This window comes from Petromyzon marinus, chromosome 43 (genome assembly GCF_048934315.1).
Source record: "Petromyzon marinus isolate PM22_M1 ecotype Great Lakes invasive population chromosome 43, UKy_Petmar_22M1.pri1.0, whole genome shotgun sequence".
In the NCBI taxonomy this organism is placed as follows: domain Eukaryota; kingdom Metazoa; phylum Chordata; class Hyperoartia; order Petromyzontiformes; family Petromyzontidae; genus Petromyzon; species Petromyzon marinus.
This window is the reverse complement of record NC_133709.1, coordinates 10463724-10490030: the sequence shown is the minus strand read 5'-3', so window position 1 is coordinate 10490030 and position 26307 is coordinate 10463724. Positions and strand designations below refer to the sequence as shown.

General features: G+C 53.9%; 2 protein-coding genes across 2 annotated transcripts in view; both read right to left on the bottom strand.

The window, feature by feature from the left end:
* The window catches only part of ADA (adenosine deaminase), a 55591-nt gene extending 54602 nt beyond the window's left edge, over positions 1-989 (bottom strand). The window contains exon 1 of the mRNA XM_032969906.2: positions 227-989. Within this exon, the coding sequence (XP_032825797.1) occupies positions 227-274 (48 nt within the window). The 5' untranslated portion in view covers positions 275-989. The remainder of the gene's footprint in view (positions 1-226) is intronic.
* A 3293-nt stretch (positions 990-4282) lies between these two features.
* On the bottom strand, positions 4283-26064 carry LOC116951369 (uncharacterized). The gene is made up of 7 exons (XM_032969900.2): positions 25953-26064; positions 21380-21541; positions 18751-19006; positions 17291-17354; positions 15599-15809; positions 14339-14497; positions 4283-13072 (listed from the first exon to the last, which is right to left on the bottom strand). The coding sequence occupies exons 2-7, from the start codon at positions 21524-21526 to the stop codon at positions 11741-11743; spliced, it is 2169 nt and encodes a 722-aa protein (XP_032825791.1). The 5' UTR covers positions 21527-21541; positions 25953-26064; the 3' UTR covers positions 4283-11740.
* Positions 26065-26307: the final 243 nt, after the last annotated feature.

The following is a 26307-nucleotide window of genomic DNA, read 5'->3' as shown; positions in this document are numbered from 1 at the left end:
GGTGGTGAGTGAGTGGGTGGTGAGTGAGTGGGTGGTGAGTGGTGAGTGGGTGGTGAGTGAGTGAGTGGGTGAGTGAGTGAGTGGGTGGTGAGTGGGTGGTGAGTGAGTGGGTGGGTGAGTGAGTGAGTGGTGAGTGGGTGGTGAGTGAGTGAGTGGTGAGTGAGTGAGTGGGTGGTGAGTGAGTGGTGAGTGGGTGGTGAGTGGGTGGTGAGTGCGGCCGCCTCACCCGGGATTTCGCGAAGTCGCTGACTCCGTTCACGAACTTGGAGGCCATGGGCCCGACTCTGGAGCGGCAACACGCAGAGTGGAGCGGGGCGTGGGGGGTGAGTGCTGTGTGTGTGTGCTGTGTGTGTCAGAGGTGTGTGTGTGTGTGTGCTGCGTGTGTGAGTGAGTGCTGTGTGTGTGAGAGAGTGCTGTGTGTGTGAGGGAGTGCTGTGTGTGTGAGAGAGTGCTGTGTGTGTGAGTGAGTGCTGTGTGTGTGTCAGAGTGCTGTGTGTGTGAGGGAGTGCTGTGTGTGTGTCAGAGGTGTGTGTGTGTGAGAGCTGTGTGTGTGTGAGAGCTGTGTGTGTGTGAGAGCTGTGTGTGTGTGTGTGAGAGGTGTGTGTGTGAGAGCTGTGTGTGTGTGTGAGAGCTGTGTGTGTGTGAGAGGTGTGTGTGAGTGAGAGCTGTGTGTGTGTGAGTGCTGTGTGTGTGTGAGAGGTGTGTGTGAGTGAGAGCTGTGTGTGAGTGAGTGCTGTGTGTGTGTGTGAGAGAGCTGTGTGTGTGTGTGAGAGCTGTGTGTGTGTGTGAGAAAGTTGTGAGAGCGCTGTGAGAGAGCTGTTGCTGCAAGAGAGAGCTGTGTGAGCTGTGTGAGTACTGAATGTGTGAGTGCTGTGTGTGAGAGCGAGAAAGTTGTGTGTGAGGGAGCTGTTGCTGCAAGAGAGAGCTGTGTGAGCTCTGAATGTGTGAGAGAGCTGTGTGTGTGTACGGTGGAGAGCTGAGTGTGTGTGTGAGAGTGGGCTTGCTGTGCGCGTGTGTGCGTGTGAGAGAGGCGTGTGTGTGTGTGAGAGAGATAGCTGAGTGTGTGTGAGAGAGGCGTGTGTGTGTGAGAGAGGCGTGTGTGTGTGTGAGAGAGGCGTGTGTGTGTGTGAGAGAGATAGCTGAGTGTGTGTGTGAGAGAGGCGTGTGTGTGTGAGAGAGGCGTGTGTGTGTGTGAGAGAGATGTGTGTGTGAGAGATGTCTCTGCGTGTGTGTGAGATGTCTGTGTGTGTGTGTGATGTCTGTGTGTGTGAGATGTCTGTGTGTGTGTGTGAGATGTCTGTGTGTGTGAGAGATGTCTGTGTGTGTGAGATGTCTGTGTGTGTGATGTCTGTGTGTGAGAGATGTCTGTGTGTGTGAGATGTCTGTGTGTGTGTGAGATGTCTGTGTGTGTGTGAGATGTTTGTGTGTGTGAGATGTCTGTGTGTGTGTGAGATGTCTGTGTGTGAGATGTCTGTGTGTGAGATATCTGTGTGTGTGTGATGTCTGTGTGTGTGAGAGATGTCTGTGTGTGTGAGATGTCTGTGTGTGTGTGAGATGTTTGTGTGTGTGAGATGTCTGTGTGTGTGTGTGAGATGTCTGTGTGTGTGATGTCTCTGTGTGTGAGAGATGTCTCTATGTGTGTGAGAGATGTCTGTGTGTGTGTGATGTCTGTGTGTGTGTGAGATGTCTGTGTGTGTGATGTTTCTGTGTGTGTGAGAGATGTATGTGTGTGAGAGATGTATCTATGTGTGTGAGAGATGTGTGTGTGTGATGTCTGTGTGTGTGAGATGTCTGTGTGTGTGATGTCTCTGTGTGTGTGTGAGATGTCTGTGTGTGAGAGATGTCTCTGTGTGTGAGAGATGTCTGTGTGTGTGTGTGAGAGATGTCTGTGTGTGTGAGATGTCTGTGTGTGTGTGATGTCTGTGTGTGAGATGTCTCTGTGTGTGTGAGAGAGATGTCTGTGTTTGTGTGGGGAACGGTGGTGTAGCAGTCAGCGCGCTGAGATACGAACCCGGATTCCCGAGTTCGATTCCCGCTCACGGTCACAAACACCGGTGACGATTATCTGAACCGGTCCTGGGCCTCCCCTAGGTCGACTCAGCCTCAAACGAGTACCTGGTGCGGTGTGTAAACATCTCCACTGGGGAGACAAAGGCGGTCGTTCGTGTTGCTGGCCACCCACCCCTTCGTGTGCCGAAGGGGTGGGTGGCCAGCAACAGCACTTGCCCCTACAGTCTGTTAAGGCTACACGGGGGGATCTGTGTGTGCGCAGCGTGTGTACCGCACCTCCGACTAGCACGGTTGGCTTAGTACGGCGCTAAAGAAGTTCAACTTGGGCAAACTGCACGACAACAGTCAACCTCGTGCGGTGGTCGCCAAGTGCGGGTCGGGTGACGGTGGTCCGAGCCGCACGCCACGCGGTTTCGCTTTGTGCGCCCCTGTGTTTTTGTAACGCATCTACTACCGCATAAAGCGAGGCAAACCTGTGGCTGCGCGTGCGTGAGAGATGGAGAGCGGGGAGGAGGAGGAGGGGGAGCTGTGCGTAAAATATATATATCTCTGAAGAGGTTTTCCGAACCTCCTCTAGGTCGACTCAGCCTCAATAGCCGAGTGTGTAAAACGGCAAATGTGCCTTGCTCCACACAACCCCGGCAATCGCGTTGCGTTGCCGGACCCACATAGGTGCTCGCTAACAGCACTTTCGGGCTCAACATTCTGTTGAAGGGCTGTACGGCGTTGGGGAGGAGGAGGTGGGGAGAGAGATAGTTGTCTTTGTGCGAGAGAGGGAGGGCTATTTGTGTGTGTGACAGAGGGCTCTCCGTAGAGCTCTGTTGTAGATGAGTGTCGAGCACCCCCCCACCACCACCACCACCCCTCTCTCTCTGTGTAACTGTATACGTGCTAAATATTGGTTTCAAGCTTTCGTGACTGCAGGGATTCATATTCTTGGTTCTTTCGGTAATAAAATTATAAAACAATAATATTTTATATTTTTATTTATTATTTTATTGTTTCCCTTCTACGTGACTTTACCGAAAGAACCAATAATATGTATACGTGCTGTGTGTGTGTGTGTGCAGGAGAGGGTTGGTTGTGGGTGTGTACATGATGTGTGTGTGTGTGAGAGGGGAGCGGTAGTGTAGCGGTTAGCGCTACTGCTGCGCTACGAACCCGGCGACCCGAGTTCGATTCCCTGCTCACGGCCAACACCGGTGACGATTATTTCATCCGCTTCTGGGCCTCCCCCTAGGTCCACTCAGCCTCAAATGAGCACCTGGTGCGGTGTGAAAACATCGCGACAAAGGCGGCCGGGCGTGGTTTGCTGGCCACCCACCCCCTCGCGTGCCGTGCCGGCCTTCATCGGTGCTGCTCGCTAACAGCAACTTGCCCCGACAGTCTTGTTAAGGCTGCACGGTGGGTTGGGAGCATTGTGTCTGTCTAACTGCGTGAGAGTGGCTAAGACACACAGCGAGTTGGCTCAGTGGGGGGCGGGGGGGATGTGATAGAGGCGTGACATTTGCTAGGCATCTCAGTAAGTTCACCCGGGTGTGTCCCGTGACCTCCTGCCAGCAGGGAGCCTTCCACGGCACACGCTGTTGTGTCTCTCTGTGTTGTTGTCTTCCTGTGTCGCTGTACATCTGTGAGGGTGTCCGTGTGTGTGTGTGCGTCTCTGTGGAGCGCCGGGTGGCTAAAGCACAGCACAGCAAGTTGGCACAGTAGGGGGCACACAGGAGATTCGCATCAGCCAGTCGTCTCAGTCAGTCGACCCGTGGCACCTGGGTCTGCCCCTTGACCTCCTTGCCAGCGGCGAGACTTCCACGCTTCCCTTGACGGCCTCAAAGTGTACCTAGCCTGGCACCGTGAAGCCGGGTTAGCGGTGGCGCAGTGGTGAGCACACTGGGCCTCCATCCCGACGATCCGAGTTCGATTCAGGCTCACGGCCAACATCGGCGACGAGTATCTTAACCGGCCCTGGGCCCTCGCCAAGGTCGACTCGGCCAGAAATGAATGCGTACCCGGTGCTGATGTGTAAACAGCATCGGCACGGGGGAGACAAAGGCGGCTCGGCGTGGTGCTGGCCACCCCCGCTCCATTTGTGTGCCGTGTCGGCCTTAAATTAATATCTGTACATCAAAGAAACATTTACAATGTAATTCTCATCAGGTGCTACCAACAGCTTCTTGTTGTGCCATGAAAAAGGACCATTGCCCGAAACGTCACCTATTTTATATTTATTCCGTTTCAGGCCACACACACACTGTTACTGACGAATGCGTTGAGCTTCATTTTTAAATAGTAATTTATTATTTGGCCTTAATAGGTGCTCGCTAACAGCACTGGTGACGTCACCCTGGCCGCGGGGAGCGGTGGCGCAGCGGTTAGCGCGCTGCCCTGCACCACGAATCCGACAGAGACCCGAGTTCGATTCACCGCTCACGGTCAACGTCAGGTGACGATTATCTTCAAATGAGTAACCTGGTGCGGCGTGTGAACATCGCCACGAGGGTTGGGCGTGGTGCTGTGGCCACCCAAACCCACCTCCCACAGGTGATGCTCGCTCACGGCTACACGGGGGATATTCGGTTCAGATTGAACCGGGCTAACCGAGTGTCGCTGATGTCAGCACAGCCACCGATGACTGCGGGCGCACGATGAGGCCCGTGGCTCGAGTTCGATTCCGCGACGGAAGGAAGCCAAATTCCAGCCATGAGAATTACAAACAAAAATATATCCCGGCTCGAGCGCGGAGTAACGGGGGGAGGGGGCGGGGCAGCTGGGAGGGCTGCTAATTAGGGGGCGGGGCAGCTGGGAGGGGACTACTAATTAGGGGGCAGGGCAGCTGGGAGGGCTGCTAACTAGGGGGCGGGGCAGCTGGGAGTGGACTACTAACTAGGGGGCGGGGCAGCTGGGAGAGGGCTGCCCCCTACTGCTGCGTGAAGCAGGTTTCAACATCCAGGCAGGAGTCCAAACCGCGACTCTCTTTATGTAAACACATTATTATGGGGCGATGCAGCGTTGGGCGGTGGTGCGCGCGCCCAATTAACAGGCAAAGCGCGCGTGCGTGCGTGTGGTGCGTGAGCGGCCTTCATTAAGGAAAACGATATAGTCGGGCGACGTTTCAGGCAATGGTCCTTTTTGAGTCGGATAGAACTGGGTGTGGGAGAAAACTGTTGATGTGTACGAGAGTAAATTACCCTTATTCATCGCAATTGGGCCGTTACCCGAAACGTCGCCTATTATATTGTTGTTCTTTTTAAGGTCACACACATGTCACTGACAAATGCGCTGGCGAGCGTCGTGTCGAGGCGTGTTGTGGGTTTACTCTGCAGCACAACCAAGTGTGCTGAAGTTGTAACTCATTGGCACGTTTTGTTCACGTGACAAACCTTACATATTGACTGTCGGGTGGTGGCGGGTTCACGACACATTGTATATGTTAACGCGATCCAACCCCAAAACGATCCATTCATTATGAATATTGGTCGTGAAATCCGACGACTGGGTGTTAAAACACGACACCACCACTCACCCATGCCACGCCTCACGGTTCCCGAACCCTTGGAAAAAAGTTCGGGCGGTGGTGATGGCTGTGTGATGCACGTGGCTGCCTGTAGTCCTGCACCGCGTGGAGGCATGAGCAACGAGGGGTTGGTGGATCACCGCACCGATGGTGCTAAGCTCCCTTCTTCCCGTGAGCACCGAGGAAGTCGAGGAGCCGTACCCCGACTCGCCATGCGAAGACGGCAGAGCAACGACGCGGGCTTCCCACCTCTTCCGTGTGTGGGATACAGCGTTTCCCCCTCGCTCGAACACGTGTCTCCGGACACTCAGGTTTCCTCCCACGTGTATAATACACACTCAGCAATTGGCCCGCAATACCTTCGTATATAGAGGGGACCGCAGAGCTTAAGCAACTGTTGGCACCAGCTCAACGCGTGGCTGCTGCCGCTGCTGCCTTCCTTGCTCGTCCGTGGTTCTTCCTGGCGCCTCTGAGTTGTCTACTCTGTCTCTCTCTCTCGTCTGTGGTTCATCCACCTCCTCCTGGAGCCTCTGAGTCGTCTGCTCTGTCTCTCTACGACAGCGATGCCATGCGGCGCAAGCAGTGGTGTTTACCTGTTGACATTCCGGTACTATTGTGAACTAAACTTTTACTTTATTTCATTTTACTAGGTAAGGCCCACTGAGCTACGTAGCTCTATGGCAGAAGTGACCTGGCTATCACAAATGATAGCCTCAACAAAGTGGCTCGTCATCACGTGGAGATGCATAGTAGCCAATTACTCTAAACGCGTGATGTTGATTCTAAATGCGGAGGGGGGGAAAAAAACCGGAAGGACCCGGAGAAAAATCCACGCGACCACGGAGAGAAAGCATGCAAACTCCAACTATACAGGCGTTGGGGTAGAACCCACCGCACTCCGACATGCCAGGTCGAGAGGGGGGTTAACATCTCGTCACTTCGGGGCCCCATTAGTCTCGGACGTGGGATGTTGTAAACGGTGAAGAGTGGTACTGCCGCTTTCTCTCACCTCGCCTTGAACGCCTCCTTCCCGTCAGCCAGGGTTTCTGGGCAGTTCTGCCCCGTTCATAATAAAGTTTTTCTTGTTGGGTTAGAGCGTGGAAGTATAACTGTGTCGTTAACACACTACTACCCGACAGAGCAAATTAGTAGGGTTTGTCACGTAAACAAAACGTGCCAATTAGTTGCTACTTCAGCACACCAGTGTGTTAAAAAGAGAGTAAACCTCACATTTATAATTTGAGTACGACGTTTCGCTGGTGATTACAACCAGCTACATCAGGCGATTTCCCAGAATTGAATATTCGCTGGTGATTACAACCAGCTTCATCAGGCGATTTCCCATCATTGAATACTCGCTGGTGATTACAACCAACTTCATCAGGCGATTTTCCAGAATTGAATAATCCCTGGTAATTACAACCAGCTTCATCAGGCGATTTTCCATAATTGAATATTCGGTGGCGATTACAACCAGCTTCATAAGGCGATTTTCCATAATGGAATAATTGCTGGTGATTACAACCAACTTCATCAGGCGATTTTCCAGAATTGAATACTCGCTGGTGATTACAACCAGCTTCATCAGGCGATTTGCCAGAATGTAATTATGTAGACGTTGTACTCACATAGTAAATGTTGTGGCGTGTTTACTCTCCAACACACAGCCGGTGTGTTGGAGTCGTAACTCATTGGCACAATTTGTTTACGCGACAATTCCGACTAATTGGCCGTGCTGGGTGGTGGTGGTGGTGGCGGGTTAACGACACATTTATATTCACGTGAGATCTAACCCGTAACGCCTTTATTATGAACAGAGCACTGGTGTTAAATTGACATTCGCCCCGGATACCGGGCAAGGCCATAGCAGCGGCATTCGCCTCAGTCCTGAACCGCACCAATTTCCCCTCCGCACGAGGAGGACAAGACGATGGATCGGTTAAATCGCGTAAATATGCAATGTGTCGTTAAGCCCGCCACCACCCGATACAGCCAATTTGTTAAGGTTTGTCACGTAAACAAAAAGGTGCCAATTCGTCACGAGCACAGCAAACAGCCGGTTGTGGGTTGTAGAGTAAACACACCACAACATTTACAACTCGACACATTGTAAATTCACGCCATCTAACCAAAAAAAAACAACCCTCTATTGCGGATAATATTGTTCGCGAAAGCCTACTGCTTAATCGGTGTTAAAGCTGAAATTCTCGCGTGCCAACTCTTCTCACTCGAGTCAGCGGCGGCTTGGTTCAGAAGTTGCTGCCCTCTACTGACCCAGCCGGAGAGCGCTCGCTCGCTCGCTCGCCCCCACTCTCGTTTATCGCAGAGGTTCGCGGTTGGAATCCAGGGGCCGCCCTGGATTAATACTGCGGTACTGACAAACCGTGGACGATTGGAGAGCCCGCGACGACGCTCCCAAGAGTCGGGCCGCGGTGCGACGGCATCGCCACCGGCTCTTAATTTTTCCAATTTAGTTTTTGTTGGCAAATTACCCGATTGGGATTACACATGGCCAATATCCCGTCCGCCGCCCCCACCCCCCTCCCCGCTGCGAAAACTTGACAGGATCCTCCCGATAAAAAAAAGGAGTCTTGAGACTCGGCGAGGTTTTCCCCGGGTAAATAATCGTAAATAAAACCTCCAACGGCTAAATAAGACATCCAGGCTGCTGCTGCTAGTGTTAGGGAGGATTCAAAGGGGCATTTCTACCCCCCCCCCCCCCCCCATTTGTAACCGAGGGTGAGGCGTGGAGGTTACAAACGGCCGGCTAGATAATGGTTAGGGGGACGATTCCTATCCTCTCCTCCCGTCGCGGTAGCCGAAACACTGGGGCGAGCCTCTTGAATCAGCCCACCACCCCCCCGTGTCGCGTGCTGTAGGGTAAAGTGTGGGTAGCTCCAACCTCTTCCGAGATGTATATTTTTGTGTGTGCAGTCATTGGTTACCAGGCCGAGACGATAAACTCACTGTACTTGAGAACCCGTTTTAATCACAACTCACGTCTATGTGTCTCGATGCGAGTCTATGGGTCTCTATGCAAGTCTACGGGTCTCAGTCTATGGGTCTCTATACAACTCTTGAGAACCCGGTTTAATCACAACTCACGTCGATGTGTCTCTATGCGAGTCTATGGGTCTCTATACAACTCTATGGGTCTATATGCGAGTCTATGGGTCTCTTTGGGAGTCTATGGGTCTCTATGCGAGTCTATGGGTCTCTATGCTAGTCTGTGGGTCTCTGTACAAGTCTATTGGTCTCTTTGTGAATCTATGGGTCTCTATGGGAGTCGATGGGTCTCTATGCGAGTCGATGGGTCTTTGTGTAAGTATATGGGTCTCTATGCGAGTCGATGGGTCTCTGTGTAAGTCTATGGGTCTCTATGCGAGTCTATGTGATTGTACAGGTCTATGGCTCGCTATGTGCGTCTATGGTTCTCTATGCGAGTCTATGGGTCTCTGTGAAAGTCATTGGCGACCGGGCTGAGACCATCAAGTCACTGCACTTGAGATACCCCGTGTGATCGCTGTGGTTGGGGCGGAAACCCGGACTGTAACCCAGGATCCCAGCGGAGCCGGCTCCGCGTCCCTGACCTCTGCGCCACCACCCGGCCCCCTCGGCTTTCAGTCTAAATGGGGGGTGTGAACGACACAATAACAACGCAATAACATTTTTAGACTTAAAACTTTCGTGCATGCAGGAAATCATATTCTTGGTTCTTTCGGTAAAAGCCACGTACATAGAAAACAAAAAATAAAGGCAAAAAACCCACGACGTTTCGATGGCAACACAAAGCAGTCTTCATCAGGCGATGAAGACCGCTTTGTGTTGCGATCGAAACGTCGTGGATTTTTTGCCTTTATTTTTTTGTTTTCTATGTACGTGGCTTTGCCGAAAGAACCAAGAATATGAACACAATAGCAACTAAAGCAACACACCACACACACGTTTCTGTTGTGACGGGGATTCTTTCCAACCACCCCACCCCCCCCAATTTTACAGATTTGACTAACAAATAAAAACAACAATAACAACAATAATAACAAACGTTTAAGCAACACACAAACGAGACTAAACGCATCTACTGGGCAGACCGTAACAGCCCAGGAAGGTGAGAGGCGACGGTGACTGTAGGGAAAGAAAGGCCTTCATTCAGCAGTGGATTGATCATGGCTGCTGCTGCTGATGATGATGATGATGAACCCACAGGCCCCGGAATCACGGACGTGCGGTAACTATGGTGGATGTAATTTCTGTTCACAACACGCGTCAAACGCCCGGCGTGACGATTATCGCGATATCGGCGTAGATCACGGTGAGGTCTCGGAGTACGTGGTGGGGGTTAGGTTCCGTGTACCCCCCCCCCCTCCACCCGCGTAAACGCAAATTCGCGTAATCTGGGGGTGTTTAAATCTCGACTTAAAGCTTTCGTGACTGCAGGAATTCAGATTGTTTGGCTCTTTCGGTAAAGTCACGTAGATAGGTTCAAAGAAAATAACAAAAAAATAACCTTCTGGGTTCTTTCTATAAAGTCACGTAGAATGGAGATAAAATTTAAAAAAATAATAATAACAGAATAAAAGTCTCACGACGTTTCGGCCACAACACAAGTAGCCTTCCTCAGGTGAAGAAACAGGACTTGTGTGAGAATTTTATTGTTATTATTTTTTTATTATTATTTTATCTCCATTCTACGTGACCTTACCGAAAGAACCCAGAAGATGAATCCCTGCAGTCACGAAAGCTTTAAATCGAAATGTAACTATCTACGTGACTTTACTATACAGTACGAGGTCACATAATGTGAAGGTGAATCGGGGGGGGGGGGGGGGGGCGGGGGACGTCGATTCGTAAGTCTCGATCATTCGATTAAGTTTCTGCGTACCGCGTATGCCGTCCGGGAATACAAATTCATTTATAACGGTCGCGAATATTCTACGCGGCCGATTGACGATGCGGTCATCGTGGTGCTTGCATCGTGGCATCGTGGAATCGCGAACCCCACATCGACGGGGTCACCGCCGCCGGGCCACGCCCACGTCACAATCTCATGAGCGTGATTGGCCAACGTACGGTGCCAAAGAAGTTCAACGTACGAGACGACGTCACAATCGACGAAGACGACGTCAAGATCAACGAGGCGACGTCAAGATCAGCGCGATGTCACGATGAAGCCAATGACGTCACAATCAACGAGACGACGTCAAGATCGACGAGGCGACGTCAAGATCAGCGCGATGTCACGATGAAGCCAATGACGTCACAATCAACGAGACGACGTCAAGATCGACGAGGCGACGTCAAGATCAGCGCGATGTCACGATGAATCCAATGACGTCACAATCAAAGTGATGTCACAATCAAGGCGATGACGTCACAATCAACGCGACGACGGCAAAATGAACGCGACGTCAAGATCAAGGCGACATCACAATCAAGGCGATGACGTCACAATCAACGCGACGACGGCAAAATGAACGCGACGTCAAGATCAAGGCGACATCACAATCAAGGTGATGACGTCACAACCAACGCGACGACGTGACAATGCAACGTCACAATTAAGACGACGACGTCGCAAAGTGTCGACGTCAACATCAAGGCAACGACGTCAAAATAAATGCAATGACGTCACAGTCAAGGCAAGGCACCAGTGTTGCAATCGCTGGAAATTTGATTCGTTCGCCCGGCGCAGCAGGCCGATGCTGCTCCACGCCTCCTTCAAGAAGGCAAAAAATGAAAGCCACAGCCCGTGCAGCAACAGCACCCAGCACCGTGGGTCTGCACTCCTTCAAAGACGGAGGAGGAGGAGGAGGAGGAGTGGAAACGGCGAAACGACGCAAACTCTCTCTCTGCTTGAAGCTCTCTCGTCGTTGACCAGCAGCAGCAGCAGCAGCAGGCCTCGAGATTGGCCGTGGAGCTCCTGAACCACACCAACGCCGATGCTGCCGATGCTGCCGAACGCCGCCGTGCGCAGGAGCAGAACACATTCCGTTCACTTTGTGTCCATCAAACCAACTTGAGTCGGAGATCAACGAGGGTGTTGTGATCGTTGGTAGCGGTGCTTGAATCATCATCATCATCATGATGACCCTGCCAGACGGCCCGTGCGTCGCAACTGTTCCACCGCCGTCAGCACCGGCGTCGTCCGGGATCGATGCAAGGGTCGAGGTCGATCGTGGCCCCCCCAACCCCCCCACTCCTCCCCGCTGCCGCCACCGTTCACTTTGTCTTTTTGTGCCTGACCGCGGCCGCCAGGCTGCGTCGCAAGAACGCGGCCGTGGCCTCCAGGGCCTCCTCGCCGCAGCGGAAGGCGATGATGGGCCGCGAGCAGAGCCAGCACACGGGACTTGGCCAAAACCACGCGCACAGCCAGCACGGCCCGCTGCTCGGAGGCCGCTCGGCACCGTCGCCGCCGCCACCTCCTCCGTCGTCGTCGTCGTCGTCGTCGTCACTGTCATCGTCGTCATCAGCAGCACGGTCGGAGGATTCATCGTCATCGTCGTCGTCGTCGGCATCATCATCATCAGCAGCAGCAGCAGCAGGGTTGTTGTCATTGGTGGCAGCGACGTGACGGGTGCGAGTGCGTCCGCCGCCACCGCTGCCATCGTCGTCGTCGCCGTGAACATCAACCGCACCGACTCCGCCACCCCGAACACGGCCATCGGCTCCGCCATCGCCGCCGCCACGAACGGGACCTCCATCAACTCCGCCGCCATCGCCGCCGTCACGAACGGGACCTCCATCAACTCCGCCGCCATCGCCGCCATCGCCGCCGGGCCACCCCGCGGCCACGCCCCGCTCGTCCCTCCCGTAGAAGTTGAGGACGCCGTGGAAGCCGTGGGCCGCGTGGTGCCGCGTCACGTGCAGGCCGCAGCGGCGGGCGCGTGCCGCCAGGGCCCGGGCCTCGTCGCGCAGCACGTCGTGCTCGCAGCTCAGCACCAAGAGGCGGCGCGGGAGGCGGCGCAACCACCCGTCGCCCACCGCCAGCGGGCACAGCAGGGGGTCCAAGCAGGCGCGCGCCACCGAGGAGAGGCCCGGGGGAGGCCGCCGCTCCGCGCCGCTGTCGGCCGCGGCGAGACTGGTGGTGTTGCCGCCGCCGCCGCCACCGACACCACGATCATCATCACGGGTGTCGTACACACCGTAGCCGCCTTCGCCGATGCCACTAGCGAAGCCGGCAAAGCCACGCTCGGTACCTCCTCCACCGACACCTCCTCCACCGACACCTCCTCCACCGACACCTCCTCCATCAGCGTAATATTCCGACGCCTTCCCGCCAGCGTCACCCACGGCGCCGTGGGTGGCGCCGGGCACCCGACACGGCGTGACGCCTCCCGGCTGAGACCTTCTCATCTTCCTCATCCTCCTCCTCATCCTTCCCACGCTGGGATCCTCGCGCGTGGAGGCTGTGAACCCGTGGGCCGCTCCCTCCTCTCCACCCTCTTGCGCCGCCACCGCCGCCTCCTCCTCCTCCTCCTGCACGAGGGCCCGGAGGCCGGCGCGGTGACGCGGGGAGCTGTGGAGCCCCTTCAGCACGGCCGGCACGAGCTCCTGCGGGAGCAGCGGGAGGCGCTGTTAAGACTGGGCTAGGTGGCACGTGACGAGGAGCGGTTACCGGGGAGGGGCGCAACGGTGAGTGCCGCTCAGCCCTCGTTACCAGCAGCAGTGTCACCAGCATCAGTGTCACCAGCAGCAGCGTCATCACCAGCAGCAGTGTCACCAGCAGCAGCGTCATCAACAGCGGCAGCAGCGTCATCACCAGCAGCAGTGTCACCAGCAGAAGCAGCGTCATCAGCAGCAGCAGTGTCACCAGCAGCAGCGTCATCACCAGCAGCATCATCACCAGCAGCAGTGTCACCAGCAGCAGCGTCATCACCAGCAGCAGTGTCACCAGCAGCAGCGTCACCAACAGCGGCAGCAGCGTCATCAACAGCAGCATCATCACCAGCAGCAGCGTCACCAACAGCGGCAGCAGCGTCATCAACAGCAGCGTCATCACCAGCAGCAGCGTCATCACCAGCAGCGTCATCACCAGCAGCAGTGTCACCAGCAGCAGCGTCATCAACAGCGGCAGCAGCGTCATCACCAGCAGCAGTGTCACCAGCAGCAGCAGTGTCATCAACAGCAGCAGTGTCACCAGCAGCAGTGTCACCAGCAGAAGCAGTGTCACCAGCAGCAGCGTCACCAGCAGAAGCAGCGTCATCACCAGCAGCGTCATCAGCAGCAGCGTCATCAGCAGCAACGTCGGCGGCAGCAGCGTCGGCAGCAGCAGCGTCATCACCAGTTGATTCATCAGCAGCACCGTTTGTGTTATCATCAGGGATGTGGTGGCTAGCAGTGCGACCACCATCTTGGTCGTCGCAAAGGCCATCGCCAGATCTGGTGCGTGCGACGATGTGTGTGGTACCAAGGGAAACGCCGACTCCTCCACCACCACCGCCATCACCACCTCCACCACCACCATCAACACCACCTCCACCACCACACCGCCATCACCACCTCCACCACCATCGCCACCACCACGACCACCACCATCAACACCACCTCCACCACCACCGCCACCACCACGACCACCACCATCAACACCACCTCCACCACCACCACCGCCATCACCACCTCCACCGCCCCTACTCACATCGGCACCGCCTCCCACCACCTCCATTGCCCCCGCCACGGCCCCCCGCCACGGCCCCCGCCCCCCACCCCACGGCGCCCCCCCCCCGCCCCCGCACCTACTGCCCCCCGCTCCTGCGGCGCCCCCCTCCCTACACCGGCGACGCCCCTCCCCCTCCCACCACCCACCAACGCCCCCCGCACCTGCGGTGCCCCTATGTAGGCGAGGCAGAAGGCAGCGGTGCGTGCGCGCGACAGCACCGGCACCGAGTCGCTCTGGGCGTGCGACACCAGGTTCAGGTCGATCATCTGCAGCGACGGGTAGAGCAGCGCCAGCGCCACCGGCTGGGCCGAGGGGAGGGGCTGCGGTGGGGGGAGGGGCGAGAGAGAGGAGACAAGCGAGCGAGTAAACGGCTCCACAATTCTGGCTAATCGCCGGATGCGCCCGGTTGTTGTTGTTGTTGTTGTTGCGATTAACGGCGAAACGCCACGGTGCTCGGACCATAAACCGTCGTGGTGGGTTTACTCTCCAACACGCAACCGGCTAGTGCTGAACGCGTAACTAAATTGACACGTTTTTAGTTTAATAACACATTCATATTTGCTCCATCTAACCCAAAAAAAAAAACCCCTCTACGATGGATAACATTGGCCGTGAAAGCCCACTACACTAGGTGTTGAACTGGTTTAACACCCCCTGGGAGTGCGTATAGTTGGACGCGATGATTGTTGGCATGAGCCAAGTGTCGGCCCCACGGTTTGGGCCTGGTGACTCCACAGCGTACGACGCCTCCCAGAAGCGTACTCTGCAGCAGTGAGCGCTGCTGTATATGTCCACGTGATGATAAGCCAATTCGTTGGAGCTATCATTTGTGATGGCCAGGTGTCCTCTGAAAAATAAGCTAATAGCTCAGTGGGTTTTTAACCTGGTAAAATTAAACATAGATGTATATCTTTTTTTTTTCTCTGTGACTTGCTTACCTTTCCTATGTCGTGCTATTGTATTGTTGTTTGTTGTTTTTGTAACTTTCTGACCTGCCCTTACTGGACATCTGTGAAAACGAGCTTTATAGCTCATCGGATTCCTACAGTATATATATTCAGATTCTGGTGACTCACTGCTCCTGTGCTCATGAGTCCTGATGACGAGGAAACCCCCGTTCTATGGTTGTCTATCTCTGTCTCGCTCGGTCACAGTCGCTCAAGTTTATTTTCATCATTGCCGAAGACAACAAGGTCAACTATGCAGTTCTTCAGGAACTGCCGATGGTTTTGCACAATCCGCAAAGGGCCGAGTGCTTTTTCTCCGCCGTGTCTGTGCGCGTGTTGTTTAAAACTCATCGGTGTCGTTACATTTACATCATCATCATCATTTTCTGTCTCACTCACACCATCTCTCACTCACCCTCTCACCATTGCTCAATCACACTAACCTCTCACCCTCGCACTCACGCCATCTTTCACCTTCACTAAGCCCCGCCGTCCCGTGCGGGCGTCCCTGGCGAGTGTGAGCGCCACGGCGGTGGCGAGGTTTCCCCCCGCGCTGTCTCCGCACAGCGCCACCGGCCCAGCCGCCGCTGCCGCCCCCACGGTTCCGCCACCCAGTACAGAGCGCGCCACGCGCACGCAGTCGCCCAGCGGCACCGGGAACGGGTGCTCCGGGGCCAGCCGGTACCTGCCAGAGGGGGATCGCAAGAGACCGAAGGAAACCGGATTACATCAGTATGGGACCAGGTCAGATAAGTCCGGGACCAGATGAGACCAGATGAGATAAGTCCGGGAACCAGATGATGCCAGATTAGATCAGACTGGGACAGATTAAGTAAGTCTGGGAGCAGATTAGATCGGATTAGATATACGTCCAGGACCAGATGAGACCAGATTAGATCAGTCCGGGACCAGATGAGACCAGGTCAGATAAGTCCGGGAACCAGATGATGCCAGATTAGATCAGACTGGGATAGATTAAGTAAGTCTGGGAGCAGATTAGATCGGATTAGATATACGTCCAGGACCAGATGAGACCAGATTAGATCAGTCCAGGACCAGATGAGACCAGATAAGATAAGTCCGGGACCAGATGAGACCAGATTAGATCAGTCTGGGACCAGATGTCACCAGCTTTCACCAGATCAGACCATATTAGATTAATCTAAGAGAAGTTTAAACCAGATGGACCACATTACGCCACCACATATGACATGAATAATCCAGATGGGCACCGGACAAGATGAGACCAGAGTAGACCAGATAAGTCTGGGACAATACGAGACCAGGTTGAACCATATTATATTATTGTCATGCTAGTTTACCCAGGAAAAGCCTCACTGAGTCTCAGGACTCTTTTTGCAGGAGGGTCCTGCCAAGTGTTCACGGTAGGAGGGCGGTGTTGTTGCTGAGCGCGATCCCTACTGAGTGATTGTCAGGTCATATATTCAGCATTTTGGTGTTTAATCGATACCGGATGAGATGAAACAGGAAGTGATGAGAGGCCAGAGCAGAGCAAGTGAGACAAGTGAGACTGGGATTATCGATTAGCTTAGATAACACGGAATCACCATCATCGCTATCATCATTATCATCATCATCGATATGAGACTGCACGAAGAAACAAAGTACAGGTCAGAAGTGGAGTCTTGCACGGAGACACGTGATGATGCGTGTGCTTTGTGCGTGCGTGTCTGCGTGTCCGAACGCTAATGTGTGCGTATACATCTGAACGCACGTACATGCGTGCGCGTGTATGAGTGTAGCAGTTAACACGCTGCGCAACAAACCGGCGGCCCGAGTTTGATTCCCGCTCACGGTCACCACCAGTGACAAATATATGAACCGGTCCTGAGCCTCCCCTAGGTCGACTCAACCTCAAATGAGTGCTTGATGTGTAAAACATCGGCACTTGGGAAGCAAAGGCGGCCAGGCGTGGTCCTGGCCACCCACCTCTTTATCGGTGTGGCATGCCGTCCTTCACAGAGTGCTGCTCGCTAACAGCACTTGCCCCAAAAGGTCTGAAAAGGCTATACGGGGGATCTTTGTTTCGATTAAACCGAGTTACTGAGTGTAGCCAGTGTCGGTGATGTCAGCCCAGCCGCCGATGACTGCACACGCACAAAGGCTACACTGGGGATCTGTGTCTTTGTCTTTGTAGGTACTCACTCCACGGATATCAGCTCAGCTCCTGTGCGCTTCACCAGAAACTTTGTCACGTGGTCGTAGCTGTCTGCAATTCATACAAGCTCATGTTATCATCACCATCATCATTATAATCATCATCGTCGACCCCACTAAAGAGGCATGCTAGGCCACAGCAGACTGGGACTCGCAGATTCCCACACCTTGCCACCAGGCTCCCACGCCCCCTTCGTTTATTTTATTCAGAAGAGCTACTCGCTGTTGTTTGAAGTTCTACTGTTCCGAGTAGAGGATTGAATTGAGAACGTAATACAAACTGGGCTTTCGAGACCAATATTTTCCATAAAATTGTTTTTTTATGGGTTAGATCGCGTAAATATAAATGTATTGTTAAACCCGCCACCACCTGACACAGCTAATTGTTAAAGTTTGTCACATTACTAATTGGCTGTATCAGATGGTGGCAGGTTACACGACACATTTATATTTACGCGATCTAACCAAAACAAAAATCTCTATTTTGGATAAGTACAAACTGCTCATCCTCCGTGGCTAGAGCCAGAACCAATCTACTGGATCTCCGGTAGTCCACAAAGGTCCAGGCGTCACCAGTCCAGCTCCCGACAGAGGGATGGCAGCCTCTCATCCCCTCCATCAACAAAGTTGGGACGTTCCATACGGCCACAAACAGTGATTTGCTGTTGTTGTTTCTGTAAGAACCCCGAGGAGGGATGGGGGGTTCATACTGCACATCTGTGAAAAAGAGCTTAATAGCTCATCGGATTCCTCCATTCTAAATTAAGATTCCGAGTCTCCTGGCTCCACCAAACACAATGTGGCGAGGAGATGTTACAGACCCCGGTCTCTCCCCCGGGTGCCTCTGGCACATTCTTTCTTTGTGGGTCTGTTGAATACATTCCTAGTGGAGGGGGTTACCAACCCCTTGCAGCCATCCAGCCCCCACCACCTCCCCTCCCCGGATCCCCGTTAACAGCTGTGGTGGCTGCGAGCACCATGAGGGTTATCGACCGATTGCCAACGGCCTACAGCCTGCCCCCCCCCCATGGCATTGCTCAAAACACACAACGGTGTCACTCACCACAACGCAGTCTGACACCAGTGGGGAGAGGTGAAGGGTGTTTAGCCAGACACACACAGCACACAAGGATCCCCCGTATAGCCTTTAAGAGACCGTTGGGGCAAGCGCTGTGAGCGAGCACCTATAAAGGCCGGCACGGCACACGAGCTGGTTGGTGGTGGCCAACACCACACCCGACCACCTTTGCATCCCCAGAGGCGATGTTTTACACATCGCACCGGGTACTCATCTTAGGCCGAGTCGATCTAGGGGAGACCCAAGGCCCGGTTCAGATAATCGCCACCGTGGTGTTGGTGGCTGTGAGCGGCGATCGAACTCGGCTCGCCGGATTCGCAGTGCAGCGCGCTAACCGCTACACTGCAGCTCCCTGCCCGCGTGCACGCACCCACGCTGCCGAACATCCATCCGCCGCCGTGGAAGAAGATGATGGTGGGTCGCGGTCGGTGCGTCCCTGCCGCCGTCTCCCCCCCCGCCACTCGCCGGGGGGTGTAGATGCGCACGGGGACCCCGTCGATGCGCGTGTTGCGCACGGCCACCGCGGGGTCGTCTGGGCGTGCGTGCGACGGGCGGAGCACGGATTCCCGCAGACGCCGCATGAGCAGCACCTGGCTCCCCAAGCCCAGCCTGGAGCCCAGCCATGCCTGCGTGCGAGCGCGTGTGCGTGTGTGCGTGTGTGTGTGTGGGAGCGGTGGCGCAGTGGTTAACCGCTACGCTGCGCTACGAACCCGGCGACCCCGGGTTAGATTCCCGCTCACGGCCAACAACAGTGACGGTTATCTGAACCGGTCCTGGGCCTCCCCGAGGTCGACTCAGCCTCAAATAGGGTACCTAGTGAGGTGCGTAAACATGGCCCCTCGGGAGACAAAGGCGGCCAGGCGTGGTGGTGGCCACCCACCCCCTCATGTGCCGTGCTGTGCTGGCCTTCATAGGTGCTACTCGCTAACAGCACTTGCTCTTACAGTCTGTTGAAGGCTGAACCGGGGGGGTCTTTGTTTGGGTGAGTGAGTGAGTGTGAGTGAGTGCGTGTGATTGAGTGAGTGAGTGGGGCAGTGAGGACGTTGTATGGATGAGTGAGTGTGAGCGAGTGTGAGTGAGTGAGTAAGTGAGTGGGGCAGTGAGGACGTTGTATGGATGAGTGAGTGTGAGTGAGTGTGAGTGAGTGTGAGTGAGTGAGTGTGAGCGAGTGTGAGTGAGTGTGAGTGAGTGAGTGAGTGGGGCAGTGAGGACGTTGTATGGATGAGTGTGAGTGAGTGTGAGTGAGTGTGAGTGAGTGGGGCAGTGAGGACGTTGTATGGATGAGTGAGTGTGAGTGTGAGCGAGTGTGAGCGAGTGGGGCAGTGAGGACGTTGTATGGATGAGTGAGTGTGAGTGTGAGCGAGTGTGAGTGGGGCAGTGAGGACGTTGTATGGATGAGTGAGTGTGAGTGAGTGTGAGTGAGCGAGTGTGAGTGAGTGAGCACAGTTTTGATTTTGTACGGCAGCCCGGCGACAGTCTTTGATGTGCCATGATTAAGTGACGCTTCCCCAGAAACGTCGCCTATTCTATGCTTTTTTCTCTAAGGCCACACAGTTCTCGGCAAGGAATGCGTCGAGTTATAATCTGTTATTCCTGATAGCGCTGCGCGAGAGTGTGGGGGTGGGTGGGGTGGGGGTGGGTGGGGTGGGGGTGGGTGGGTGTGGGTGTGGGTGGGGTGGGGGTGGGGTGGGGGTGGGGTGGGTGTGGGGTGCAGAGGGTCAGGGCGAAGGTGACGGAACGCGATGTCCGTCGTTACGCCGGACGGGGCCCAAGTCCGTGAGACGCCGCGGCGCCCATCGGGCGCAAACTCCGATCGCCGTGTCACGGTGGGTCACGGTGGGTCACGGTGGGTCACGGTGGGTCACGGTGGGAGAGAGGGAGGTGGGGGGGAGGGTGGGAGGGAATAAAATGCCGTGAGCAAAGCCGAGTGTGACCGCGACCGCGACAATGAAACTTCTAGAAGAGGGAGCGTGCGAATGCGAATCACGCCGTCATCAATGCCCCGTCAGCCGTGGGTTGTGTTCGCGACGTTCCCCTGCTTGTGAAGAAGGGTCGCTGCCCGAAACGTCGCCTGTTGTATTTCTAGTATTAAGACCACGCGGTGTGGTTACTGAAATGGAGCGTGTTGCGTGGTTTGTTTGTCTTGTTAAGCCGCAGATGGAATGCTCCGAGAAAGATCATCGTGAGCAGTCGCCACTCAATCGCAAAAGGACCATGGGAGACAGCGGGGGGGGGGGGGGGACAGCAGGAGGGACAGCAGGGGAGGATAGCAGGGGTGGGAGACAGCAGGAGGGGCAGGGGGAGACAGCAGGAGGACAAGCATGAGGGAGAGAGCAGGGGTGGGAGACAGAAGGGGGACAGCTGGGGGGGGGGGGGCAGGGGGAGACAGCATGGGGGGGGGGACAGCAGGGGTGGGGGACAGCAGGGGGGTAGATAGCAGGGCAAACAGCAGGGGGGGACAACAGGGGGGACAGCAGGAGGGGGATAGCAGGGGGGGCATCAGGGGGGGACAGCAGGGGAGGATAGCAGGGGTGGGAGATAGCAGGAGGACAAGCATGGGGGAGAGAGCAGGGGTGGGGGACAGCAAGGGGGACAGCGGGGGGGGGGTCAGGGGGAGACAGCAGGAGAGACAGCATGGGGGAGAGAGCAGGGGGAGGCAGCAAGGGGGAGATAGCAGGGGTGGGGGACAGCAAGGGGGGCAGCGGGGGGGGGCAGGGGGAGACAGCATGGGGGGGGCAGCAGGGGGCGACAGCAAGGGGGAGATAGCAGGGGTGGGGGACAGCAGGGGTGGGGGACAGCAGGGGTGGGGGACAGCAGGGGTGGGGGACAGCAGGGGTGGGGGGCAGCAGGGGGGACAGCAGGGGTGGGGGACAGCAGCAGGAGACAGCAGGAGAGAGAGAGAGGGAGACAGCAGGGGAGACAGCAGGGGAGAGAGAGACAGCAGGGGAGGCAGCAGGGGAGAGAGAGAGAGAGACAGCAGGGGAGGCAGCAGGCCACACCAGGCTGGCGAGCAGCAGGTTTGCCGCCTCCAGGAGACGGAGCCGGCGGGGGGACTCCAGCCCCGGGGGGAGGGGCCCCCGCAGGAGCCGCAGCAGCAGGGACAGCAGCAGCACGGCCGGCCACAGCAGGAGGGCGCGCCACGGCATGGCCTCACTATACACCTGCAGCGGGGGGCACGAGTGGAGACACGGGGACACGTGGGGGTGAGTGGAGACACGGGGACACGTGGGGGTGAGTGGAGACACGGGGTCACGTGGGGGCGAGTGGAGACACGGGGACACGTGGGGGTGAGTGGAGACACGGGTGGTGAGTGGAGACGTGGGGTCACGTGGGGGTGAGTGGAGACGTGGGGCCACGTGGGCGTGAGTGGAGACGTGGGGTCACGTGGGGGTGAGTGGAGACGTGGGGTCACGTGGGGGTGAGTGGAGACGTGGGGTCACGTGGGGATGAGTGGAGACGTGGGGTCACGTGGGGGTGAGGGGAGACGTGAGGCCACGTGGGATCACGTGGGTGTAAGTGGAGACGTGGGGCCACACGGGGGTGAGTGGAGACGGGGGGTGAGGGTTAGGTTACATTCGACCTAAAACAATAATTCACATCGTTGTGAATTAAAATAACCAAATAGACGTGCCTCCTTCACATGGCGGTCCCTCCACATAAACAAAGTGTCATTTTACACATCCCATCAGCCCAAAGGGCCCTCTTCTGGGACTGCATAATTTCAATGTCAGCAGAGCTGGCTCGCTTGTACTAAATAAGTCACTGACTGTTACGCACAACAACTCCTCAGTGTTATTATTAGAGCAAATTGGTGGGGGGGGGGCTATAGTTGCCATCTGTGCAGGTCAGACCAGGACAGTCCCAGAGGATTGGGATCTGTAGTGGGTTTGGTCTATGGAATATGGTGGCAACCATACCCATTCATTCACTCACTTATTCATCAATTCCTTCATTTGCCGAGTCACTCATTGAGTCACTCACTCACCGAGCCACTCACTCACCCAGCCACTCACTCAGACACTCACTCAAGTTATTCACCCAGCCACTCACTCACTCGGTCACTCACTCAGCCACTCTCCGACTCAGCCACTCACCCATCCTCCGACTCAGCCACTCACCCACCCATTAGGCTTGGAACCTGTCCGGGAATTGGCATCGGTTTGCCAGGTGGCAGGAATTGCCCGGTTACCCAGGTCTGGTAACCGGTATCGTGTGTTGATAGACCCAGTGATGACCGAGAAACTGTGAGCGCTTCCATGGATTTTTTTTTTTAGGCAATGTGCGGGCCCCGATACATCATCATGCTGTGACGCACGCACTGTCAACATAAGCCGAACCGGTTATGAAAAGCAGGAGATATAGAAAGATGGGGTAACGGGCTAGCTGCTTTCTCTCTTTAGTTATTTTAAAACCGCATTTCTCCTTTCTTCTTTACTTGGTTGTTGTTAAAACTATTTTCCGCCTTGCCACGCACAGCGCCACTGAGAACGATTTCTTCACGGGTGCTTTATACATTTTAATTATTGTTCTTATTAACCGTACAGAGGTCCCAGCGAATGGGGGGGGGGGGGAAATGGCAGCCTCCACGGATTTCAACTTCTGCGTGGGAAGAGGTCAAATCAGGTTCAAGGTTGAGGGTTGACCCCAGCTTCGGGTTGAACATTGACACACCTGTCAATCCCTTAACAGTGCCCCCTACCTTAATACAGACCAATTCAGACCTTATTGGTCAACCTGTGCCCCTTACCAATCTCAACGTCCATCCTACAAAGTCCAATAACAAGGGAGAAACACAAATAGACGCAAAAAATAAACTTGTTTTGTTGCCCGTATTGGTAACGGCCGTACGCCGTATGGACCTGCAAACTCAATTTCCCTGTACAAGAAGACGGGGTAAACCGTCTGGGTTGACGGCTGTGCAATTGACGAACCACAACCGCATAAGTTAGCCAACTTCATTCGCCAGCGGATTGCAAATGTACGGGTAGAGTACAGAGCAGACCGGTCAAAATATATGTACGAAAAAAATAAGAATGTGGGTTTTACCCTTTCTGGCAATAAAACAGGAGGTGTTTAAGATGTCCAAACACCCAACAGAAACATTTTGCGAGGAATCAAGTACTCCATTAACCACACACACACACAGTACTTGCGTTGAACATGCAAACAAACATGCTCTGGTGATAATAGATGGCATTGTCTTTGAAAATGATTGGTCTACACCAGACCCAGCTGCCCTGGTCATGGCCCAGTCTCACCGCCAGTGTGAGAGAGCAGAGAACGCAACAACAGGCGAACATCTTCTTGGTTTTGATTTAAAGCTTTCGTGACTGCAGGAATTCATATTCTTGGTTCCTTTCGGTAAAGTCATGTAGAAGGGAAACAATAAAATGTTAAAAATATAAAACAATATTTTTCTTGCTGTGGTTTCACACCTGATGATGATTGCTTGTGTTGCTGTCGAAACGTCGTGAGAATTTTATTGTTTTACAGTTTTATTATTTTGTTGTTTCCCTTCTACGTGACTTTACCGAAAGAACCAACATAATAAAATAAATATCTCGCGACGTTTCGGCCACAACACAAGCAGCCGAAACGTCGTGAGAATTTTATTTTATGTTTTAGTTTTATTGTTTTATTGTTTCCCTTCTACGTGACTTTACCGAAAGAACCAACATAATAAAATGAATATCTCGCGACGTTTCGGCCACAACACAAGCAGCCGAAACGTCGTGAGAATTTTATTTTATGTTTTAGTTTTATTGTTTAATTGTTTCCCTTCTACGTGGTGACTTTACCGAAAGAACCAAGAAGATGAATCCCTGCAGTCACGAAAGCTTTAAATCGAAACAGGCGAACAGTACAAGGACAATGCCACCACACGTATCGGGGACACTTTGAGCTCGGGGTAAGCAGCTACAAAACGGGACCTTTTTTTGGCCAGGATCAAAGTATGAAAAAATAAGAATTAGGGTTCTCTACCCCTTCTGGCAATAAAACAGGTGTTGAGATATATTCTTAGTTTTTTCGGTAAAGTCACGTGACTTTACCGAAAAAACTAAGAATATGAATTACTGCAGTCACGAAAGCTTTAAATCAAAATTTAGGTGTTGAGATGTTCGAACACCAAAAACAGAAGCCTTTCGCAAGGTATCAAGTCTCCAATAACCACACACAAAGTATTTGTAGTGAACTGATATCAGAGAATATTTGTTTGCATGTTCAACACGAGTATGCGTTGTTCATTACAGCACTTGATCCCTTGCAAAAGGTTTATGTTTGGTGTTTGAATATCTTAACACCTCCTCCTGTTTTTATTGACAGAAGGGGTAAAAAACCCTCATTCATATTTTTTTCATACTTTGATACTGGCAAAAAGGTCCCATATACATGTGTGTTTGCGCTGTAGGCAACGTTTCAGGCAACGGACCTCCTTCATAGCACAAATATAAAGTAGACGACGTTTCAGGTCAATGGTCCTTATTCACGTGATGTGGTTTGTGCGACACTCCCAAATGCAGCAGTGGTAGTGGCATCAGCGGATCATTCGTTTTGGAGGGAACTCGACTTTACCTCAAGCAAACCGTTTATTTTTTTTAACAATTATTTTTTTTTACCCTTGCGATTTTAGTTACATTTTTTATCGATTTAATAGTTTATTTCCCTCACAAAATGTGTATTAAATAACAGAGTCAGTCATTAAAGTCGGTACGTGACTGGCAAAAATATCGGTTACGTTGGCGATGGTGGTAATTGTGACATAATAATTGTCCTTATTGTTAATTAGTTGCGGTGTTAATCGTGCGTGCTGAGTGGTATGCTGTCAACTAATACTGACCATCACTCACACGACAACCATCAACAACCAAATAATATTTACCACTACAGCAACCATCACGAATACTGTACTACCAGTAACAATCACCACAACAACAACCATCACCAATAATAACTACTACCAATACAACAACCAGCATCAACGACACTACAACAACCACTACAACAACCATCACCAACACTTCAACTACCACTACAACTACCATCACCAATAATAACTACTACCACTACAACAACCAGCATCAACGACAATACAACAACCATCACCAACACTTCAACTACCACTACAACTACCACTACAACTACCACTACAACTACCATCACCAATAATAACTACTGCCACTACAACCATCATCAACGACAATACAACAACCATCACCAACACTTCAACTACCACGACAACTACCACTACAACTACCATCACCAATAATAACTACTGCCACTACAACCATCATCAACGACACTACAACAACCACTACAACAACCATCACCAACACTTCAACTACCACTACAACTACCATCACCAATAATAACTACTGCCACTACAACAACCAGCATCAACAACCACTCCAACAACCATCACCGACACTACAACTACAACTTCAACTACCACTGAGCGGGACTCGAACCCGGGTCGCCGGGTACGTAGCGCAGCGCGCTAACCGCTGCGCCACCGCTCACCCTCACTCGCCCACACTCACTCACCCACCCACAGCTCGGCCACACGCCACTCACCTGGTGAGGAGCTGCCTCACCGCGAGCTTAACTCCACTGCCCCTTCAGCTGGGCCCACGTGGAACCGCGGAGGTGGTGGAGACGGGGGAGGAGCTTGCCGGGAAGGTGGCGGGGGGGGAGGAGCTTGTGTGAGGGGGCGGGCCTGTATGTAAGGGGGGGGAGCTTGCGTCTGAGGTGGCTGTGGGGGGGAGGGGCCTGTGTGTTAGGGGGCAGGGCCTTGTGTGAGGATGGGGCGGGCCTGTGTGCGGGGGGAGGGGTCTGTGTGTGAGGGGGCGGGGCTTCGGTGTGAGTGGTCTGCGTGTGAGGAGGGGCCATAACATAAGGGGAGCGGTGGCGCTGTGGTTAGCGCGCTCTG

Bases quoted from the DNA above. Each gene is read 5' to 3' on its own strand.
- LOC116951369 (XM_032969900.2), bottom strand. From the start codon at position 21,526: ATGCCGTGGCGCGCCCTCCTGCTGTGGCCGGCCGTGCTGCTGCTGTCC. The intron at 17,355-18,750 runs GTGCGTGCACGC...TATGAATTGCAG, and splicing joins ATGGATGTTCGGCAGCGTGG to ACAGCTACGACCACGTGACA. The intron at 13,073-14,338 runs GTGCGGGGGGCG...CTGCTCCCGCAG, and splicing joins CCTACATAGGGGCACCGCAG to GAGCTCGTGCCGGCCGTGCT.